This window comes from Buceros rhinoceros, unplaced genomic scaffold (genome assembly GCF_000710305.1).
Source record: "Buceros rhinoceros silvestris isolate BGI_N320 unplaced genomic scaffold, ASM71030v1 scaffold780, whole genome shotgun sequence".
Classification (NCBI taxonomy): Eukaryota; Metazoa; Chordata; class Aves; order Bucerotiformes; family Bucerotidae; genus Buceros; species Buceros rhinoceros.
In genome coordinates, this window is record NW_010387650.1 from 4,445 (window position 1) to 26,669 (window position 22,225).

The 22,225-nt window shown below is 41.3% G+C and overlaps 1 protein-coding gene across 1 annotated transcript in view; it reads right to left on the minus strand.

Moving 5' to 3' along the window:
* Positions 1-439: 439 nt before the first annotated feature.
* The window catches only part of MAMDC2 (MAM domain containing 2), a gene marked incomplete at its 5' end in the record, with an annotated part of 30,444 nt that continues 8,658 nt past the window's right edge, over positions 440-22,225 (minus strand). The window contains 7 exons of the mRNA XM_010132361.1: positions 440-501; positions 833-917; positions 1,954-2,213; positions 6,269-6,421; positions 7,767-7,860; positions 18,579-18,844; positions 19,870-20,016. Of these exons, the coding sequence (XP_010130663.1) occupies positions 440-501; positions 833-917; positions 1,954-2,213; positions 6,269-6,421; positions 7,767-7,860; positions 18,579-18,844; positions 19,870-20,016 (1,067 nt within the window). The remainder of the gene's footprint in view (positions 502-832; positions 918-1,953; positions 2,214-6,268; positions 6,422-7,766; positions 7,861-18,578; positions 18,845-19,869; positions 20,017-22,225) is intronic.

Below are 22,225 nucleotides of genomic sequence, written 5' to 3' on the forward strand. Positions count from 1 at the left end.
TATTATTTCAATATATTTTTAATTTCCTCAACAAAAATCCATTCTGTACCCAACACAAAACATTCACTGAATGTAGGTTTAAGGTAACACAATATTTGGTTTTAATTGTGCACCTTTACTTTCCCCTTTTTAGCTATATACCACGAATGATAAAAAAAAAGCATTAAAATGAATGATCTGTGCAAAATGGGAAGCCTTTCTATAGTAACTGTTACCTCATGCAAAAGAGAAAAAATATTACAAAAAAACAGTCTAAGAAGCCCTGAGTCATTAATTTCATTGCAAAGGCGAGAACATGAGCGCTGTGAGTTCTTCCTACACATTGGTGCATATTCAAAACAGTCCAGTATGTACTTGAAACGTATTTTAAAACAGGCAGTTTGTGCAGCTTCTTGTATACAAATTTTCCTTGCACTTCATTCCTTTCAGCAGACTGTATTTAATAATCGATTTCATTTAAGCTGTCAGGATAGCCCGGTGAGAGCTGAATTTCTTCCACTTCTAGAATACAAAGGAGGGGGAAATATGGTAATTATTTGTATTTTCATCATACATAAGAAAGCATAAGACAGAATGTAATTACCACGCTGGATTTAAATGGGACTGCCATATGGTTCTTAAAGAGCGTTACAGCATCTTCACGAGTCCAGATTCTGAGGAGGGTCTCCCATCTTACTAGAAAACCAACATTCTGCACTAACCCAGCAGCATGATACTAAACTCACATCCGTTCAGAGGGGCTTCAAAGGAAGAAGTATCACCTCTCCAATTACAGAAAGCACTGTGAATTGCTAGATGTCTCCTAAGAGAAAAAAGTATGTTTAAACTTTACCTAAGCAGGGTCCTGCCTGGAACAGAATATCATCAATAGCAGTGTCACTTCTTATTGACACACCACGGATCGCCTCAAAAATGATCTGTAAAGGTAAGACACAGGTTTTCAAGAATCCCACAGGAGAAAGGACTAAAAAAAGAATAGCCATGCAGTCTATTCAAGCACCTTCTGTGTTCTGAAAGCCTGCTTCTTGCAGAGAAACTTCTATGCTCCGTCAGTGGAATGGCTGTCCCGGTCAGAGAATTTGGATGTGTGCTTTGCTGAAGGAAACAAATTTGTTCCCACAATTTTTAAGAAATTACTGTGTGCCATAGAGCACTGATAAATTTTCCCTAGCGAGGTGGCATTTCCATCTTTCTTTTCAGCCCACGTGTCTCGCTGTGTGTTGCCCAAATGCAAGCAAGGCTTGATGGGGAAAAAAAAAGCATTACAATATTATGTTGTCGAATTACTGATGAAGCTAAACTTCCTTTTCAGTAAAAGGTTTATTTTTTTTCTTTCCTAATTACTTTTCAGGCTCTTAAGGCAAAACCCCCACATCTCTGGTTAGTGATTACTGCAGTCGTATGCCCAGTGCTGTTTCAGTCAACAGCAATTTCAGCTTCCTCTTTCACAGGGAGACTGAAACAGGCTTTGGCTCTGGCAGCACTGAAATGATGGCACTGTTGAAATCAAGAGCAGAGCTCTGGCTTTGCATCATGAACTGCTTTTGGTGTCACCTCAGAAAGATCATCCTGCAAGAAGCAGCCGTTTTATCACAGCTTATTGGTCATGTGGAACGTAGACACGGCAGCTGAAGCAAAAGAAATTGCACCAGTGATCTAAATAAAAACTACCACTGACAGGAAACGACGGGAAACCAGCATTTAAATATTTACTATTTTTTTCATTAATGAGTTAATGAACTATTTTCATACTTGAAACCTACTGATGTCTTTAATGATTCCCTCTCACCCTTCATTTGTAAGAAATTATGTGACATTTCAGCTTGTTCAGGTGTCCAATTAACGCTATATACATTTTTACTTTTAATTTTTTAGACAAACCAAAACTTGGATTCTAGCACATAGCTCAGTTCAATATTACACTTTTACTGCTTTTTGTTCTATTTTTCTTACCTGGTAGTTTCTGTTGCTTTCATACTCTACCAGTCCCCTTAGCCATGAGATGCTTTGTTCCCCTGTCCGCCTCCACAAAGGAATCTCTTCATCATCCCCTTCCTTTTTTAGATAAACACTTAATAATCCAGTCCCAGCTCCATACATGTGATAGAAAAACGTCAAGCACTGTTTTCCAGGGGTTCCTCTTAGGGATCGTGAAACGAGGTACGCTCTCTGTCCATAGACCATGTCGGATGCCTCTATATACATGTAGTACCCTTAAAAAGACATACAAACAAGTGTTAGCAAAGGAGAATACATTCTCTCAGCATTTTCATTATGCTCAACATGCTCATTATATAAAAAACAATGATTGAAACTATTTTGAAGATTTTTATGCTGTAGACTTTTATATTTGTGAATTACAATATTTGTGAATTACAGTATTTGTGAATTACAATATTTGTGAATTACAATATTTGTGATAGTGTAATAAAAATGAAGTGTAATAATGATAATATTTGTGAATTCTAACAAAAGAACACTTAAAAACTTGTTCATATCTGATGAAATACATAGCAATAGAAAGTAAGAAAAAATCATAGCTGTGCTTAAACCAGGAATGCACTCTGACAGTGGTCGATGAATCGGAATTCAGAGACAGCTGCATGTACATCTGAGGGTACAGTTTGGGAAATGGTTGGAGCTGATGCTATTAACAAAGCAAATTAATTTAAATATCTCCTTTAAATCACGTATTGATTTAAATCACACCTGTGAAGATACAGATGAATGAGAGAATGTCATGAACTCTGTGTGGAAAAATTAGTCATTAATTGGGGGCAGGCAAATTAATCCACCCCCCAACCCATCATTCAGAGAAAACAGAGGTGTGTCAGAAGACTGAGGAGCATCCCCACGTCCCATGTGCTGCATACACAGGCAGCTGTCCTGTGTTTTGAGATGTACACTCTGCCAGCAGGTAGTGAACTCATTTTGCAGCAGCTCTTCGTGCAGCCCCACTTCTCCATTTTTGTGGCACTGGAGCTGCCCTTCTGTCACCACAAGTCCAGGTGCTGAGATGATTGCCCTCGGGGTAGAGGGAATTCCTGAGGATCAGCAGGGCAGAAGAAAAGCTGAGAGTGGCAAGAGCAGCCGGTGGATGTTGGGGTGTCTCTCAGGATACTCAAGAGTCCTATTATCTACACACACCCTTGCTGACAGCACCCCTGCTAACCTGGGTTGTAGCCCGGTGGTGAGTAGCAGTAGTGAGAAGAGGTGAAAAGGTAAGAAGGAAGAGTATCTGCAGCTGTAGGTCTGTGAAGAAAAGATAATTTTGTATAGTTGGAGAATTTCCAAGGCTATTTACACCAAACCTAGCGCAAGCCACTGTGAGGATTTTTATGTTCCCTATGCTTAAAAGTTCCTTGAATGAAAAATCAAAACCTACAGCTCAGACTACAGTATAATAAATTAACTTGCCTTTAGATCTAAGCCTGACTCATACTATAAACTTGTTGGAAAGAAAAGATCAGCTCTTGGTTTTGTGACTCCAAATTCAGGTATTTCTCAGCACATCTTGCTGCAAAGAGATGCATGAAATAAGGAATAAGCATTGTTGTCAGCGGCCAGGCTTAAAAGGTTGTCTTGCTTCACCAGTTCTAAAGTCAGGCTATCAATCAGCCTCATGTCTCAGAATACTCAGTGATCTACACACGCTGAAAATAGGTCTGAAGTCAGTTTCTGCCTTAGAAATCAAAACTGTGCTAACAGCTCCTTTTCTTGAGCAAGAAACTCTTGAGTGTTGTGTTGCTGTTACTGTAACGAGAGGGTTGTTGTCTTTGGAAACACAAGAGCTGGGATACAGAGCACTTGAAAGAAGAAGAATGAAATACATTATCTAGGGAATAACCAGGAAAAACAAAGCATCAAACAAACCTGGATGTTGAACCCTTCTACAGAATTGAGTTTGGATTCCTACCAAAACAACCAGTGCTTTTAATGTATAACGTAGTTCATTTGGATTGTATTTTGCAGAAAAAGAAGGGTCTGCCAGACAATACAGAGGTGACCTACAGATGCCTCTCCAAGAATCTCACTCACATTACAATACGAAAACTCTTAAATTAACTTTTTTTTAGGAAAAATCTCACTTATGTTAAAGCTGGTGATCACATGTCTAGTTGACGCAGAGAAACTGGACCGCACGGGTAACAAAGACAGGCAGTATGTCATTCAATTCACTCTAATGTCATCCAATTTTGAAATGGAAAAGAGACAAGAATTTCAGCATTCCCTCCTGAAAGTCATTCTATAGTACAAAGGTGTAATTATTGGGAAAATATTCTTGATTTGTAGATCGCCTACATTTTCCACTTTGGTAACTTAGCCCATCGATCTGGTCAGAATATGGTCAGATTTGTAAGTAGTGTTTCTCAGTTTTATTTCATTACGCGTAGAGGTGTAATTCTTTAAAACAAACTCTGAAGGCTCTTCACATTTCTACCCAGAATCAGTACGGTTTAGAATTAACAATGAGAGAACATAATTTCTGGGTGATTGGAAATTTCAAGCCGAAGAGAATCATTCCCATCCGCACTCTCAATTCCACGCGTAGGATTTTGGCCATACTGTCCCACACACCATGCATTTACATCTCTCTAGTCCATTCCCATGCCTTGATCAGGATGCAGCTCTTACAGAAATTTTACCAGGAGATAGAAAAGAGAGATTTTGCTGAACATGCACAAAGTCACCTTTTCAGATAAAGAGATCAGAAACAAGACAAAACATTTGTTATTTTATTAATTAAAAGTGTTTGTTACTCTGTTAACTAGAACCAAAGCAGGTTTCCAGGGTAATTTGAATTAAGCTTGCGTAGAGCAAGGCTTCATATGCACAGCTGAAATAACCATGCTCGATAACACTCGACGTGGTGTACACCCAGGCGCAGCCAACAGAACAACAACATCTTTTGGTGAGCCTTTTGAGCAGGCCAACTACTTTTAGTATCCAGCCAGCTTGTCTGCAAACAACTTCACAACTTGTTGAATGAATGCTAGTCACTGTGAAGGCGGGCAAATCCAAAGGCTCCCCAAGCATTTCTAAAATGCTGTGCAAGCATTTAAAGTCCACAAGCCATAGGGCAGTTTTGTACATTATACTGCAGTCAACGGAGTTGCTTCTGAGGTCCTCTCTTCTGCAGGAACGTAAGCACCTCATACAGCGGCGCAGTTCCTAATTTTGAAAAGTCATCAGGTACTGCTCCCAGTGTGGGGACAATTCTGATGCAATTTTCTGTGTGCTCACTCATGCTAACGGGGGCCACATTGCCTAAATACTTTAAACTACACAAGTGAGGTTATGGAGCAGATTTTCAAGACAAAGGATCTGTGGGACCTCTTCTGTTACCCATGTTTTCTTCTAAGTTTGAAAAGGGAGGTGTTGAAGCAGAAGAGACCCCAATCACCTGTTTGCCTTTTAGTTTCAGGGAATCAGAGACTCATAGAATGGTTTGGGTTGGAACAGATCTTAAATATTAGCTAGTTCCAATCCCCCTGCCATGGGCAGGGACCCCTTCCCCTCGATCAGGTTGCTCAAAGCCCCACCCCGCCTGGCCTTGAACACTTCCAGGGAGGGGACATCCACAACGTCTCCAGGCAAAACTTATTCCAGTCTCTCACAGTCATCCTCACAGTAAAGAATTTATTCCTAATATCTAATCTAAATCTACCCTCTTTCAGTTTTAAAACATTACCCCTTTTCCTCTCACTACACTCCCTGCTAAAGAGTCCTCCCCTAACTTTCTTACAGGCCCCTTTCAAGTACAGGAAGACCCCTATATAGTCTCCCTGGAACCCCTTCCAGGCTGAACAACCCCATCTCTCTCAGCCCGATTTCATAGGGAAAGTGCTCCAGCTCTTTGATTATCTTAGTGACCCTCTTCTGGACCCCTTCTAGCAGGTCCATGTCTGTCTTATGCTGGGGGCCCTAGGAGTGAACACAGTACTCCAGGTAGGAATATTTATGTAATGTAGGGGGTTGTAGGAAGGCTTTTCTGCATGGATGAAAGAGCTGCCCTGTCCTTTTTTGTCCCAAAGGAAAGCGCTACTTTAGGACGTGAAGACCAAATGACCCACTTCATCTGCAAGTAATTCAGATTAAACATCATATTCTCAACACCATTCATGGGTTACTAAGAAACATGTTTTATTTGATCAGTAACTGTTCTAATCAGGATAGTAAAGTCTCTGTGTTCTAGGTTATCACTTCAAAGTATTTTTGATTTATTATCAATCTCTGTTTGCAAAGTTCAGTGTGGAGCTTAACTCACCTACCCCAGTAGTGTGGTCTCCTTTCGGTCCAGTGTAAGAAGTGGGAGTTAGACCCCTCCTCCTGTGCCAGCTCCCACGACCTCTCTTCTTCTGGGAAAACATGCACTCATCTTTTTCAAAGGTACACTCTCCAGGATTGGGCAACAGTGCATCTGTAAGGAGAGGTCATTGTTCAAAACCTCAAATATAGTAGGCAGACACATGGAGAGATACACAAGCCATGTACTGCATTCACTCACCCACTGAAACCACTTACATGTACCTAGCAACACTTGCAGTGGATACCAACTCATAACTTGAAACCGAGGTACGGAACTTAATTTCATCTTCTTCAGAGCTCTGAGGAAATCTGTGCCCTAGTCTGGCTCACTAACATGTACTAATAATATTCTTTAAAACACCACGTACAGTTTATTTCCTCATCATAGCTCTTACTCCACAAGGGGCTCTGCCAGTGTAATTTTCTTCACTACTGTGGCACCCCAAGCAGGTGCAAACGCTCTGAGCTGCTTTCACCTTTTGGAAAGGAGGAAGCCTTGACGCCTCAAATACTCCGTGGCATTTTTCAGGCATTTTTTGGCTGCCACCAGTGACAATCTCCGTATGACTATACACCCAAGTATCAGTTCTGCACTCTTGGTTCCTTTTCAAATTACTTAGGAACTACAGAAATGCAAAAGAGACAACTGTCAGAATTATTTAGAGAAATGGCATCTTGTTTTATACATGACTTCTGTAATGGTTAACTACCTGGATGCATGGAATCCAATCAAACATTCTGAAGTTCTTATTACATGAGAACATAAATGGCCTCATCACCATTTCAAAGGCATGGCTTTATTCCAAAGAATGGGATTATAGACTGTGCCTGTCACATGAGAATGGTTTCCAAATTAGGATATATTTGTTGTATTGTCAAACCTCAAAAAGCCCCAGAAGAGGCAGCTTGGCTGAGTTCAGAGGGGTCAGCAGATAAAGTCTCGCTCAAAAACATTCAGTTCCTCCCACTGGAGGAAGGAGAGTTAAGACTCATCTCACCTGTCTTCAGCAGAGAACTGCAGCTCAGAGAAGGGACTGTGTCGGCCTTGCACGACTGTACTTCTGGACTAACAAGAATAATGCTGTATTTTGAAAATATTGCTTTTGGGTCAATTCCTGGTTTCCTAAAAGCTGTTTGAAAAAAAACTACCTTCTCTTCAGTTTGACTGTTGTAATTTCCAAAAATTGTAATGTCCCCAAAGGACCGCTGAAGTATGCACAAGTGCATCACCAGAGCCGGTGGAGTTAACTGGTGCCCCTGCCAACAAAAAACTGGTCTTCGCTGTATGTATGCTACTGCAAAAACATGACTTAGGCAATACTTATTGGAAAAAGAAAACAGCAGAATCCAGTGTGAGATGAAGGCAGCTGTAGGACAGGCTTGGGAAATGAAGGTACACAATGAACTCTTACTGAAAAGGGTAGCAGCTGTTGGATGACAAATATGTGTGGTCTTACCAGCAGCCTGACAGCTTCCCAGGCTCAATGATATATCATCCAGTGCCACCAGTCCACAGTCCCAGAAGCTTTTACACCAGCTGACAAAGACAACCTGCAATACACAAAGGAAGTTTCAGGGCTCTAACAAAAATGGCACTGTTAAGAGCCTGAATTTTCAAGTTTTTCCAAATGCACGAATAATTTTGACATCTACAGAACAGAAATCATGAATCCTCTTTGTTTTGGCACATACTCCTCCTGCCGGCGGCTGAAATTTTAAAGCCAGTGGGGTTTAGACGTAAGTTTTCATTCAATATAAAGTGTTTTCTCACTTTTATGGACAAGTGATATATTTCTGTACGTAGTTTCCATTTTATTAGGAGAGTGTGTATTCTGTAGTGTATGAGAAAACATGATTCGCTGAGGCTGTTGTGGGTTTCCCTCCCCCAAAGAACAAATGAACAGTTCAGATGTTCTCAGCTATCTTCTCCTTACAACCAGGAGGTTTTATCCATGGAAAAATAAATTTAAAAGAGTAATGCAGAGTGATGGCCAAGAGAAATGGCTGTGGGGAAAAAAAAAAAACAAACCAATAGGGATCAGAAGATGAAACTACTGGATAACACGGGATTATTCAGAAATGACACAAGGCTATGATATCGTAGAGCAGGCAGTGGGAAGTGCTAAGCGTCATTCACAGTGTTCATCTGGGTTTGTGAAGATTAAAAATAGTGCCCAAGATGTTTCGTTTGACTATATATTAACTCTGCCATGGAAAACGGAAGTCACTCATGAGATGGCAAAATAAAATGTAAAGAAAGTGTACGATTCCCAGCTGCCTGTCTCCCGAGGTTCACAGAGATCTGTTTGAATTACAGTAGACACAATAAGGTTTATTTTATGAAAGTACTGCTGGCAGTTTTCTTTGCCTAACTACCACAATCCATCTGACTGACCACTGGGGTTATGATAATAACCTCCCCATAATTTAGGAGGAACTTTTCAAAACAATTCCTTTGTGATGAGGTCTGAGCTAGTGACTGGAGACGGATGAGTGTCACTTCGAACAGCTTAATATTCTGGAACAACTGTAAACACCTCAGTTACATATTTGAGGTTAAATGCTGACCGACAATTTGCAGATATGAAAATGTTTTTTAAAGTAATTCATTATTTAGTATCTCCCATTTTAAGAGCCTCAGCAACACCTTCAATATGGTCATTATACCAGATTTTGTTAGATTGCTTTGCTGTGTAATATTTATTTACCCATCTGCTTATTAAACACCCTGGGCATGTACGGGTTACACTGCCCAGGATGGAGCAATTTTCAAAACCATTTTCCATTCAGTGCTACCGATCCTGGTAACAGGGATTATGTCTTGTAAACTGTTAAAGGTGTGGAGCCGAGGAGTGCCCCTGCACAGCATGCACAACTGCTCAGTGCACAGTGGTCTAAAACTGGCTTTTGGTTTTCTTCTTTTTAATTACTGTAGAACTGCTCTCTTAACCGTAAGGGTTAAAAGGACAAAAATTGCTACCCGCTTTTTCGGTTTCTTTTCAAGAAACAGGCACAATCTATTAAAAAATGGTAGCATCTCTTGAAATAAAAAAATACAATAAAGACTGACGTTGGGTGGACGTCATTCACCAGATTTTTAATAAATGCATTGTGGTGAACATTTGTAATAAACTAAAGACATGTTAGAGTTCTAAACCCAAGAATCTTCAGAAAACCACACATGAAAGGGTGAGGTCAGTCCTTGTTTGTGAAACAACATTTCCACACTGTGGAATCATGTTGTAAGTGATGTTTTCCTACTGACATCACTGGGAGCGGGATCAAGTTCTTTATTCTTAACTTGCAGTAATTTGTTCCATACAAGGTATGTAATTACCCATTGGATCCTGCAGATAGCCCTCGGTTTCAAAAACCTGGCTACAGTAACTGCTGGTCTCTCAAAGGCCACTGAACCGGAGGCCTCTGTACAACCAAGGGACTGACCTGTTTTGGTGACTCTTGTAGACTTGTTCAGCTCTGTCACCTGCAGCTTTAGCGTTACTAATTCTCCACTTGCTTTTTGTGATGTTGAGTGACGAGCTGCCATGACCAGACTGCACAATTGCACAGAGCTGGGGGAGCTTCTGCTTAGGAATGTGGAGTTTCCAGTATTAGCTCTAGCAAACGTACTGAAATTGCTCGCTGTCCCCTTGGCTTATTTTAGTGTTATATTCTTGACTTAGTTTTAAGCAACAGCATAGAACATATTTTTATTCATGGGTCAAATTTATTCACTCTTCTTTTGTCCTAAATGTCCTTTTTTTGTCATAAAGGGACATTTGACTATTGATATCTTTATTTGAACTCTACCTTCCAAGATTGTATCGGTTTGGATTTACTCAGATACTCATTTTCGCCCTGCGGCAGATCTCTGAATATTTTCTACAGTCCTGACAGAACTAATCTCACGATGCTTTATATTTCTTCTTGCTTTGAAGGAAAATATTTCATAGGTCAGTTCTTCCAAAATAAATTTTTACAACGCTATCTCATGCCTTGGAGAAGAGATTATCTGGATCTTTGGGCTCAGCTCACACTTTCTTCATAAAACATGACAGATGAACAACATACTGTTGTTTCAAACTAGGTAACAAATCTTCCTTGACTTTCACGCTATCTTGGAGACTAATTAAAAACATTATCAAACACAGGCAGTTGTTGCCTATATTACTGAAAAATAATTTTCCTCTCATGTCTCTTTTTTTCCCAATAACAGGACACAGCCTGTTACCAGTTTCCTGCTAAATCATTGCCCTGATTTCTGGAAGCTTATTTGTTTATTTTCCAGTGCTTAACCAATGTTCCAGGGCTAGAGCCTCCAAGTATCAATAACCAGTTCTTAGCATTTATCCCGGATTATGCGAGTAATGAGCAAGTCCAGATGAGAACAGCTGGTAGAGCAAGGAGGGTTTCACTCCTCCCACGACACACTGTTGGGTTGTGCTGCGGGCAATGAGTGAGGAAGAAGGGACTTCTCTTGCAGGCATTCTGCGCTCTACAAGTGGATGTGGGTGAGAACGAATGCTGTTAAGGGTCGAGGGCTCAAACCGGGACAAATGCATACAAAGTTTACCTGCTTTTGGACGAGAGTAAAGAGTGGGACATGCGGCAGGGCACCTCCATCAAGTAGCATGAGGAAGGACTAAGGCAGAAGCTTGCAAAAGGAGGTTTGGAGAGAGCTGGACTGGGAACAGCAGAAAAGGAGAGCTGTCCCTGGATTCCTATGAGTTCTGTGTATTTTCCTTCCGGCTTGTTTATCCCAGAAAAAACAGCTCTTGCTCAGGGAGAGCCAGAAGAGCCAAACAAAAGAAAAAGTGATGGCAGCTAAATCTGGTGATTTAAAAGCAAGCTATGCCTCTGCAGCACATTAATTCACCTGATTCCATCCTGGAGAATACTCCTCGGTTTAAACTAGGTTTAATACATAGCGTGTATCAGCGTAGGCGCAAAACTCAGTCTGTCACTTAAGACACATATTTAGGTTCAATTTCTTAAACGAGAACGGCGGTTATTGTGGAGCCTGAGGTAGGTTTTTCAGAGAGGCAACTGTTGTAATTTCCATACAGTGACACAAAACTCAGTATGACAAAACTAAAAAATAATTTAAGCACCAGAAACAAAAGTGTGACACGACAGAAAGAAGCAGTGAGGATGTTTTCACAAAACAGGGAGCCTGACTTTTCAACCAGTTACACCAGTACACAGCCACGTAAGCATGTAAGCCGGGGGCCCATCACCGGCACCGAGAATGGCAGAACCATCCTGGTTGTCCCAGGGCTGTGTGATACACACGTTATCAGTGCAGCCCAAATTACTTTCACCTCGTTTAAGTAAACTAGAATTTAAACAGCTTGTTTTTTCTTTGGCTTAAACAGTCAGAAGCTTATTTATCAAGAACGCAAATAAGCTATTAAGCCAAGATTAGAATGTCTGCAAGCTTCTGTCATTTAAAATAAATTGATTTAAAATGGCACTCACCAGGCAAGTGCATTTCCTTGCCATGTAAATAGAATGAGCTTCTGTGGGAAAAATAATGGATTATGAAAGCTTCTGCATAAATAATTGCATAACATTGGTAATAAGCTTGTGACATTTGAACAAATATTTTTGAAAATCTTTCCTGTCCAAGGGCAGATTGGACAGATTGCAGAAACAAACAATGAAAGAGAAACATAAAGCTAACAGAACAACCTAGGGCAACAGGCTGTTAATGTTACATCTATATTCACTGGATTCCACCATCTAAAATAGAGAGTACTGCCTGCACAGAAATGTACATAGGACACCAGTATCCGCCGCTGTCCCCCAGCGCCCTCCCAGACTTCCAGAAATGTTATGGCTGTTATGGCTCTATCCTCTCTTCAGTGACACAGTTTCCTCAGCTCTTTTTCTAAGAGGGAAAGGTTCTTGACTTTAGACTGAGGAGCCATGTCAGATGATGTAGCATTGTAATATCACAATATTAAGTACGCAGAAAAAAAAACTAAGTAAAAAAAGGAAATGTCAGTTAAGACAGCAAAAGGAGGTATCCAATATTTAATGTGAAATATCTCTTTGCTTAGCTACTGTACAGGTGCTAAGCACTCTGGTAATGACACATTTTGCGAGCACTAATCCTACTATTTACAGTCCATAATTTTCTTATTTTCAACAGGCATTTCCTGTGACTGTTCTTCCAGAAACTCCTTGTTTCAGAGGTGAGAGAAGGAGGGATAGAAGGGCTGTACTATAAAATTGCAGGTCATTTCAACCTCTTTCGGGTGCATACCTCGTCTTGGGAAGACTGATCAAGGATTGTGTCAGAACAGCACCCAAAGGCTCCTTTATCTGCATAAGTGAGGGGTTTTTAGAGGAGGAGGAAGAGGAGGTGAGGACTAGGATGCCTGCCCTTCTCCACTTGATACCTGATTGGAGATCTGTGTCCATTATACTAGTGACACCGTCACAGGGATTTAGGACTTCATCATATATCCAAGATGGCTTTAGTCATTTACTTATAACTTTGGTGGACAAGAGGGAGACAAAAATTTCCCAGTGGCAAAGAGAAATGCTGTAATAATTTAATCTGAGTATCATCAGTGATGTGGTGATGTGAGAACAAAGGTCCAAAGACCCTCATAGCAAGCCCTAGGAAGGAGGAGGGTGATAACGGCTGTTTGGGAAAAACAGTTCAAGAAACAAATCAACCATAAAGCTCTTTGTGCCGTTATATTATGTTCAGCCCCTAGAGAGTTGAAGAACTTGCTGAACTGGAGGTCACACCTGCACCACTGTGTTTATAGTCACTGTGAGGTCTATTTTCCATGAATTTGCCTAATCCCTTTTTGAACGCATGTATACCATTGGCCTCCACAGCATTCTGCAGTAAAGATCTCAGTGTTTAGTCATTCCCCAAAAAGTTCTCCTTTTGTTTGTTTTAAAACCTAAGTAAGTATAGAAGTGCAACACTCAGTCAGTCACTTAATTTTGTTTTCCTACAATTGCAACTAAAATTAGTTATGGAGAATGGGTGAAAACAAAGAGATGATCTTCAGGAAAGACAGTGAGAAAAAAACCCACCAGAAAGGAGGAAAAGCACACTGAAAGAATGAAAACCCAAGAAATGCTGCCACAACTACTCTGATGGAAGTAGGGTGAATTGTTACAATGCCAGCTACCTTTCTGAGGATTTGCTTTTGAATTCTGTGGGAGTGCTACAGCCCCAGGTAACACTGCAAAAACTTGCATGAATGGATAAACAACATGAGACGTTTGCTTTTGAAAACCCGAGCTTCAGAATGGTGAACAAAATCTAGCAGAAATTAACAGCACTGATGTAAGTAGACCCACCTGCACTCAAACCTCCACTTTTAACCTAGGCATTTGGACTTTGTTGTGAAGATGGATGGAAGAAATGTCTTCCCACGGTGGTGTATACAGACAAACACATACGCACAATGTTAAAATGCAGACTCTTGCTCCATAGTGCATGTGAGCATCTCCAGGTTACATATGTCATATGTGATTTTTTCTTTCAGTTAACTCTGACAGCTTCCTGCCATGTACTGGCCTGGACAATCAGCTTCAGTCCATTCAATAAAATCAAAAGAATCTACATATTTCAAGTTAGATTTGTATCCTGCCCTTCAAGTGGCTTATGCAACAAATCATGAAGTGTTTAATTATTTTAATAGATGTTAGGAATTTTTTTTTTTTATCATTTCTTCCTCCTCACATTTATTCCCTGGGCACTACAGCATGCTTTTTTTTAAAAAAAAAAGTGTGTGTGTACAGGATCATAGGTACTTACATTAACTAAAAGAGAGAGTGCTTCAAGTACAAATTGAGAAATCAGGTTTTAAAATTTCCTGCCTTCTCACTAGTGTTAGACAGCACATGTATTTGCAGTTTGTATGCATAGACATATGCACATATATATATGTATAAACAATTATAACTTGATTAGCTGGATCATACCCACCTAACCTTTTCAATGTGGTAGTTTCAAACCGTCATATTAAAGCCTGTTGGCCAGCTTCACGTTTCCTGCTCACAGGAAACAATCTGTGCCAGACTGCAGTTAACTAATTCAAAAAGAACCTGCAAAAAACCATTACACAAGCCAGGAGATGAGAATCTGAGCTTTTTTACTGTCCTGGTGCAAACAAATATATTATCAAAACCAAAACACATCAGATGGGTTTTACATTATTTTCAAAGCCTTGGGAGAAGGAGTAGCAGAAAGATGAAGGACATAGGTAATAGGTATTTTAGAACAACTGTTTTCTGGCTAAAATATCGGCATGACCTTCAGGTCTCCCTGGCCACAGCAGCATAACAACTGCCTCTCTGACTTCATTGGCCGTTCAGGAGACTGTTTACTGTTTCCACAGGCACTGACCCCATCTACAAGTCACGCCCAGTAACTAAGAACTTGATCAGTCAAAATACTGTGCATGACTACAACTTCTTATCATCCAAGTCTAGGCATGATGCATCATCTCAGAAAAAAATAGGATAGGCTCAGCAGCCACTGCATCTCTATTGGAGGAAAGGTGGTAGCTCTGTCTTATTGTGAGACCACCTTACTCCATTAAAAGACTGTTTTTCACTTGCTTATAACACTGCCAAGGCTGATTTCTGCTCAGACTTTCCATGCTGGGTCCTTGCTTCAGCCAAAACAGTTCCATCACTTCCAAGAACAAGGCTAGGAAAAAAAGGTTTTATTTTGCCCATAAAAGCTTGAGCACTCCTAGGCTTTGGAGCAGGAGCATGAAATGTGTCAGGATTTAGTCTCTGTGCCAGAACTGTGCTTTCTGTCAAGTCATTAGTTTTTGAAAAACTAGGACTTGTAAGAACTAGGACAGGGAGGGCAAACAGGCTGGGGCATGGACAGCATTCAATGGAAAAAAAAGTCCAGGGCTGAGGGGCCAGGAGTAAGATGGGGAATGGAGACACTGCTGCCTATGGGGCAAGATAGACAAGACACAGGGACATCAGTGAGGGGGCAAGAGACACAAAGACAGGCTGGAGGAGACAGGACACTAGAGGTCAAGCTTCAGTGAGCTTTTTTCGCTCATGTTTCTCTATGCTGTCTCTCCCTCCAGAGCCTCAAGTGTAATCCCTGACCTGCTGGTTCCCACCACTCCCTGCTGCCAGGCAAAACGTGCTCTGCTGCACCTCCACCACTGGCTGACATTGAAGAGGGACGTTGAAATGAGTCTTCTTTGTCAGTTATTTGCCCAGGTCCTAGGCAGACACATCCTTACAGATAACTAACCTAGTTTATACAACGTCAGACAGCGCTCCTTCATTTCCCTCTCTTGGCTTGGAAAAGAAACAAACAAAATAAAGCATGAAAGGACTTTTTAAGTATTAAGGTTCAAGAGTTGGGCATGAAATTGCAAGGAAAAGCCAGAATCAAGTTCACTGTGCAACTTCATTCAAGCCTGCTTGTGAATACTACGCACAGACAACCTGTAACTGCACCAGTTTTCCACCCCGCCCTACAGCAAGCAGACTTAACTCTTAAAACTAAACTCTTAAACGTTGGCATCATTTGTCTTTTGCATGCTGCCTTCTCAGCTGTAAACGTATCTTTTCCACATTGACATGCTTCAGAACATCACTCAATGTCTTCCATGTTCTATTTGTTTAAGGAAAACTCTATACACTGATGGTGTACATACATACACGAAAACCACAAAACGATTCGTTACACAAAGCTCAGCACACTGCAGCTTGTGCATTATTTATTATGTACCGGTACATACTACATATGTAAAATGGCAACTTAATTCCTATTCTAAACCTCATTTAATCTTCCAATCCAGGAAAAACAAGAGTGTGAGAGAACAGGTTTAAACCCAAGCCAAGGCAGACCTTTACACAGACACACTCCCATCAAATAAGTCGTTACTTGGCTAAGGGCTGTCTGAATTATGACATGCTGAACACATGCTGGGTTCTTCAAAGGCCAATAAATCTCACTTCTTGTGATATCTGGGGAATGCCTCAAACATTTTGCAACTTGTTTCCGTGGGAAAGAAGGCTTTCCCATCACAAGACCTAAAGGACCCACTGAAGATTTTTGAGAACTGAAACTCCCCTGCTGCAGAGCACCGAGTTTCCTCCCTCCTGCAGACCCTCAGGCTCAGAAGCAGCAAGGACATTCCCTTGACTTCTTTCTTCTACTTTTGTGCTGCTCTCCCATCTATTACTGCCTTTAGACGGACTGCTAGCTACAGGCGTGAAAACTCAATTCACAGAAAGCTTTCCGTCCCAGACAAACTTCCTCACAAGTGTTTTAGATACACTGATTTCTAGGAAAACATAAAAATAGTTCTTCATAAAGTCATATTGGAAAAGATTTTCCAAGTAAAAGTCAGATGCTAAAAAACTGCCACCTCCAAGGCTATAAAACATCTTTAACAGTTGTGCTCAGCTGTCATCACTACTCATACAGTGTTTTATGCTACGCAAGCTGCTGAAGTTTTTTTAGAAGAAATAAAGAAATACGTAAACAGGAGATGGCAAAAGTATGTTACACGCCTGCCTTTCTAACCAATACTTTTTCATGATTTATAAAAAGAGAAAAAAATATTTTGGGATGGTACTATGAGAGACTTTTCTATCATGCACTTGCTGGGCAGTGATAAAATTTGGGGGTATTTTTCTCTATCAGTTGAAAGGAAATTAGAAATTCTAATATGTTTTATGCATAAAAAATATGGACATTAAGACCTCTAAAATTTTTTAAGGTATCAGATATCTGAAAGAAAACACTAGCAAACAATTAGGACTGAAATTTTCAGCATAGATTTCCCTTTTAACACAGTTACACAGGTTTGGGTTTGGGGTTTTTTTGTGAACTCTTACAGTGTATTCACTTTGAAGAAAACGACCTGGGTTTTTTTTTCAAGAAAGGTTAAACTCAGTAACCACTGCCATTCCAAAACTACTTTATAGTGCAGAAAGTGCTTAAGATGTTTGTATGTAGTTCATAAGTACTTGAGTTACAAGCTTTCATTCGTATGGTCGTAGTACTATCACACTCTGAAAAAAACGACCTGGGGGTTTTTTTTCAAGAAAGGTTAAACTCAGTAACCACTGCCATTCCAAAACTACTTTATAGTGCAGAAAGTGCTTAAGATGTTTGTATGTAGTTCATAAGTACTTGAGTTACAAGCTTTCATTCGTATGTTCATAGTACTATCACACTCTGAAAAAACCCTGGATTTATCTGAGTGTCATCTGGTAGAGACGGTCCTTCTGAGATGAGTCACACATACCAAAACCCCTTACAGACATCAGGACAACTCCAGAGTTAGTGCCTACACAAACCTGTGTAAAAGTCTCTCTTTGTAAAAAGAGCGGAGATGAGGAACAACAGCAGCTTGAGGACTTACTCAGGAGGTGATGTGAAATTTTAGGTTATTCTTATGAACTTGTGGAGATTTTAACAAAGTGACCTCTTCAACCAGACATTGCAAATACTTCAGGTCCATTGCTCAAAATAACACTGACTTCTGGTTTCATGTTTTAACCTCCAGTGGTTTAAGAGTTTAAGACAGTAGGATCAGCTCGCTCTTTTGACCAGAATTTCAAAAGTCTCTCTTTCTTTGTAAAAAGAGCGGAGATGAGGAACAACAGCAGCTTGAGGACTTACTCAGGAGGTGATGTGAAATTTTAGGTTATTCTTATGAACTTGTGGAGATTTTAACAAAGTGACCTCTTCAACCAGACATTGCAAATACTTCAGGTCCATTGCTCAAAATAACACTGACTTCTGGTTTCATGTTTTAACCTCCAGTGGTTTAAGAGTTTAAGACAGTAGGATCAGCTCGCTCTTTTGACCAGAATTTACAAGTACTGACTTGTTTTAGATTAATTAAAACCTGTATTTGAGTGCGGCGATGCGAATCACATAGGAAACACTCAAACAAATATGAGCGAATGTGAAGCCTGCTGAGAAACCAAGACACAACCGACTCTCATTAGAGCTCCTCAGGTGAAATGTCCACAAACACTGTGATGTAGTCACAGTTCACCAGTCAAGGAAAACAAGGCAACGCTGCCCCGTACTTGCTATGAAGCCCCTTTGTCAGGGCTCCCGTGGAGTCAGGCTGTGAAGAAGTACTGCACTCCCCACCGCAGTGCCTGGGGAACTCTACCTCACTTGGAAGGAACGGCTCACTGAGGATTAATCCTCAATAACAAAGAACCCCGGGGGGAGAAGACAAGGACAATCTCCATCCAGAATTCAGCGGATTTGAAGAGTTGGTGCTTACCTGGCAAGGCATAGGCTTTTTGAAAGAGATCTCAGCTTGAGTCCAAACTCCCTTTGGAGAGTCCAAGACAGACCAGATTTTCTCCTGAACGACATGATTCTCCTCAAAGATATAAACAGCAAGAGTGCCACTCATTTTGAAGAACCCATATAAGGCGTAATAAAAACGCAGACAAAACTGCAAGTTTCCTGGCAGGGTCGGGCCATACAGACGTCCAATGTACCCAGGCTGTGATGTAAACTTTGTATTCGCCAGCAAGTAATAACCTGCAAGACAGCGCAATTACTGAGTATTCCTAATACTCAATTAGCACAGCTAATCTGCTAGTACAACAGCTTCCATCAGAAGACGGAATCAGACTTCGGTTATAAAAACAGTTTCTACTGTCAGGAAACAGATCATCACACTCTGTTTGAAATGAAATAATCCTTCTTCTAAAAGCACCCTGGCTACTTCAAGCTAAAATGGCACATGGCTGTTACCAGAAATAAGAACTTTTAAAATTTATGCTGAAAAATTCTCTGGCCTGCCAGCCTCAACGGGAACCTGGCTGCTTCAGGGGTACCTCTCTGGGACCAGAACGAAGGATGGGGCACAAGGGCCAGTATTTCCTGCACCAAGTAAAAAGAAGTGAGACTTTAGCACATATGACTCAGAAACATGAATACACAAATACATGTATGAGTTTCAGAACCTACTAGCAGGCCTTTCACTACACAGCTTCACTATACAACATTTCACCATTTTTCCTTAAAAATGCCAATTATCCTAAGCCTGGAGGTGCTAAGAAAGCACCATTCCTTTATATTAAAGCAATGCCTGAAGCTACTATATTTGCTTGCATATTTCTGTGGAATCATCCCTTCAGTGACTGCAGATTGGTACAGTGAAGACACTCTGATTTACAGCCCTGCGTCACTATTCAACAGGTCACCTTCCCCCTTTACATACGGGGAGGCACAGCCAAGACAGAGCGATGCGCACCGAGTTTTAACGGCAGGGAGCTGCAGTGAGCCCATATAACCAGAGTGCCAGTGACATCACTATCTAACAGAGTGAACAACGACAAAACAGGTTAACTTCTAACCTGGAGGCTAACCTCCCTGGCAGTGTTCAGGGCCAGGCTGGGTGGGGCTTTGAGCAACCCGATCGAGGGGAAGGTGTCCCTGCCCATGGCAGGGGGTTGGAACTAGCTGGTACTTTAAGGTCCCTTCCAACCCAAACCATTCTGTGAGTCTATGAACCCTTACATCCAGTTTGACTTTTCTAGTGAAAAGGAGTTTTGATTTACCAAACCCAGTAGTGTGATCTCCTGCTCTATACACATTACGCTTCACTTTCACTCTGCTCCATCCTGGGCCGTCTTTGTGATCCTGGTAAAAATTACACAGGTCTTCCTCAAAATTGCAGCCTGCCTTGGCAGGATTGAAAGGAGTTCCTAAAAGATAGATGTGTATGTTCTGTTAGGAAGAGCACAGTATAAGAATAAGTATTTGAGGCAGAAGGATGCCAAAGTTTACCCTGTTTCGTCTTCCTTTGTATTTACATAGGATGAGCATGTGCAAAAATGTTATATACATATAATGCAAATTCACAATGATATCAAACTATCCATTTTCTATCACAAGACAGTGTTATTATATTTTTGCTGGAGTCAGGAGGAAACGTCCTTCACATGCCTTATAAAATATAAATAAGCTACAGACATTAAGCGAAGATTCCTCCCTCAGGACATAATGCACAAGGACGTTCAGACCACTTCTTTACATTCTGCTCCTTCACTCACAAGATATTTCGACAGAATTAGTGTGAGTGCGCACAGGTGTCATATTTTCATTGCAGTCTCCAAGGGGATAACTTGCTACCATCAACATCTAATATTCTTTTAAAGAGCACGTTTTATAAAGCCCTTTTGGAGTCACGTGTAATGCATGTGTAATGCACGTGTAATGCATGTGCATACACGTGCCTTAAGCATGTAAGTCAAATATCTTTTGGTTCGTGCACCACCTCATGGCTGCTGGAGCCATGCTTCATTGCGTGGCACTGGAACAACACTGCAACAACAAACAGCTGCAGCGTTTATAGTGAAGCTGATTAAAAGCCAACCCAAGCTCTCCATCCCTGCTGGCATATCCCTCTCAACTTGTAATGTGGAATTCATGGGTCAGGGTTTGCTTCAGTCTGAAAAAATGCCCCTAGTGAATGCGTGCTTTTAAGTAAAACACTTACACTTTTTTAAAAACCTTATCAGTCCCTTGTATTCGATGCTGGAGGGGAAGGGGGGCACAACCCAAAGCCATCGTGGAATTTTTGGCAATGTTAGGAGTCAGGACACTGTGAGCATCGCTCTGTGGCAGCACGTGCAATCCTTCTGCACGGAGACTAAGAGTGAATTGCCAGCAAGAGCAGGGACAGAGGCGATCAGCTTCAGGAGAAGCAAAATTCTGGCTTTGGAGGGTGCCTGTGGTCTTTTCAGTCTCAAATAAGCCAAATCTAAGCACTGCCCATGTGTCTTTCTCTGCCTACAGAGAGAAAAAAAAGCAACCCTGGCCTCCCCCTGCTGCTTTCCTGGCTGAAGAAAATACAGTTGCAGGTCCATGCAGCATTAAACTCATCTTTTGATTCTTCCTTCGGTAAACACGTTTAATAATCTGGTCCCTTTTCCCTCTGTTTAGCTAACACTGACACCTTCATAGACCAAAAATTTCAGAAAAATAAGGAAAAAACATAATGTGTTATATACACTGCTATGGCTGAATACAAGAAGAATGACGATCTTTTTAACATCTCTACTCAAAACAATTGAAAACAGAAATAGGAGATAAGTCTGAAGGATTAACCAGCTTTGTAGTATTTCAACAAAATATAAAGCAAATGATTGGCACTCATTCCTCAGACAGAAAAAGAAAAAAACAACAAAACTTCAAAATCAGAGTTAGTAGCTAAGCTCTAGCTGGATCTATAAAATTCATCAGTCAGAGTAAACTGTGACAGAGTGACAAAATTGGGATTGGGGCAGAAAACAAAGGGCTGCTCCGAAAGCGATTCCTCCTGTTTTATCGTGCTGTCCCACGCCATCAGAGGCGGGTGTTGGTGGTCTGGCAGTAGAGGTTGAACCTTCCCACCAACATCCCGTTAGATTTTGTTGCTGTGTGACAGACGGCAGCAGAGGGACACACTGACAACACGCCGTCTGACGTGGACGTGTGTGTGGAGCAAAGGAGTGTCACTGGATTCCTCTGTGCGGAAAGAATTGCACCCCTGACACTGATCGACCCTGCTGAACGCTGATGGACTGAGGCGGGTGTTGGTGGTCTGGATGTAGAGGTTGAACCTTCCTACCAACATCCCATTAGATTTTGTTGCTGTGCAACAGACAGTGGCAGAGGGACGCACTGACAACACGCCGTCTGATGTGGACATGCGTGTGGAGCAAAGGGGTGTCACTGGATTCCTCTGTGTGGAAAGAATTGCACCCCTGACACTGATCGACCCTCCTGAACGCTGATGGACACCAACCAGCGGGTGTCGGCATGGTGAGGTGGTGGGTGGCGCGTGTCAGCCATGGTGACAGGGATGGTGAGTCCCTTCCGCGGGTGCAGATTTTCAGACGAGCGCGACACGCAGGCTCTTGTTCATCGCTG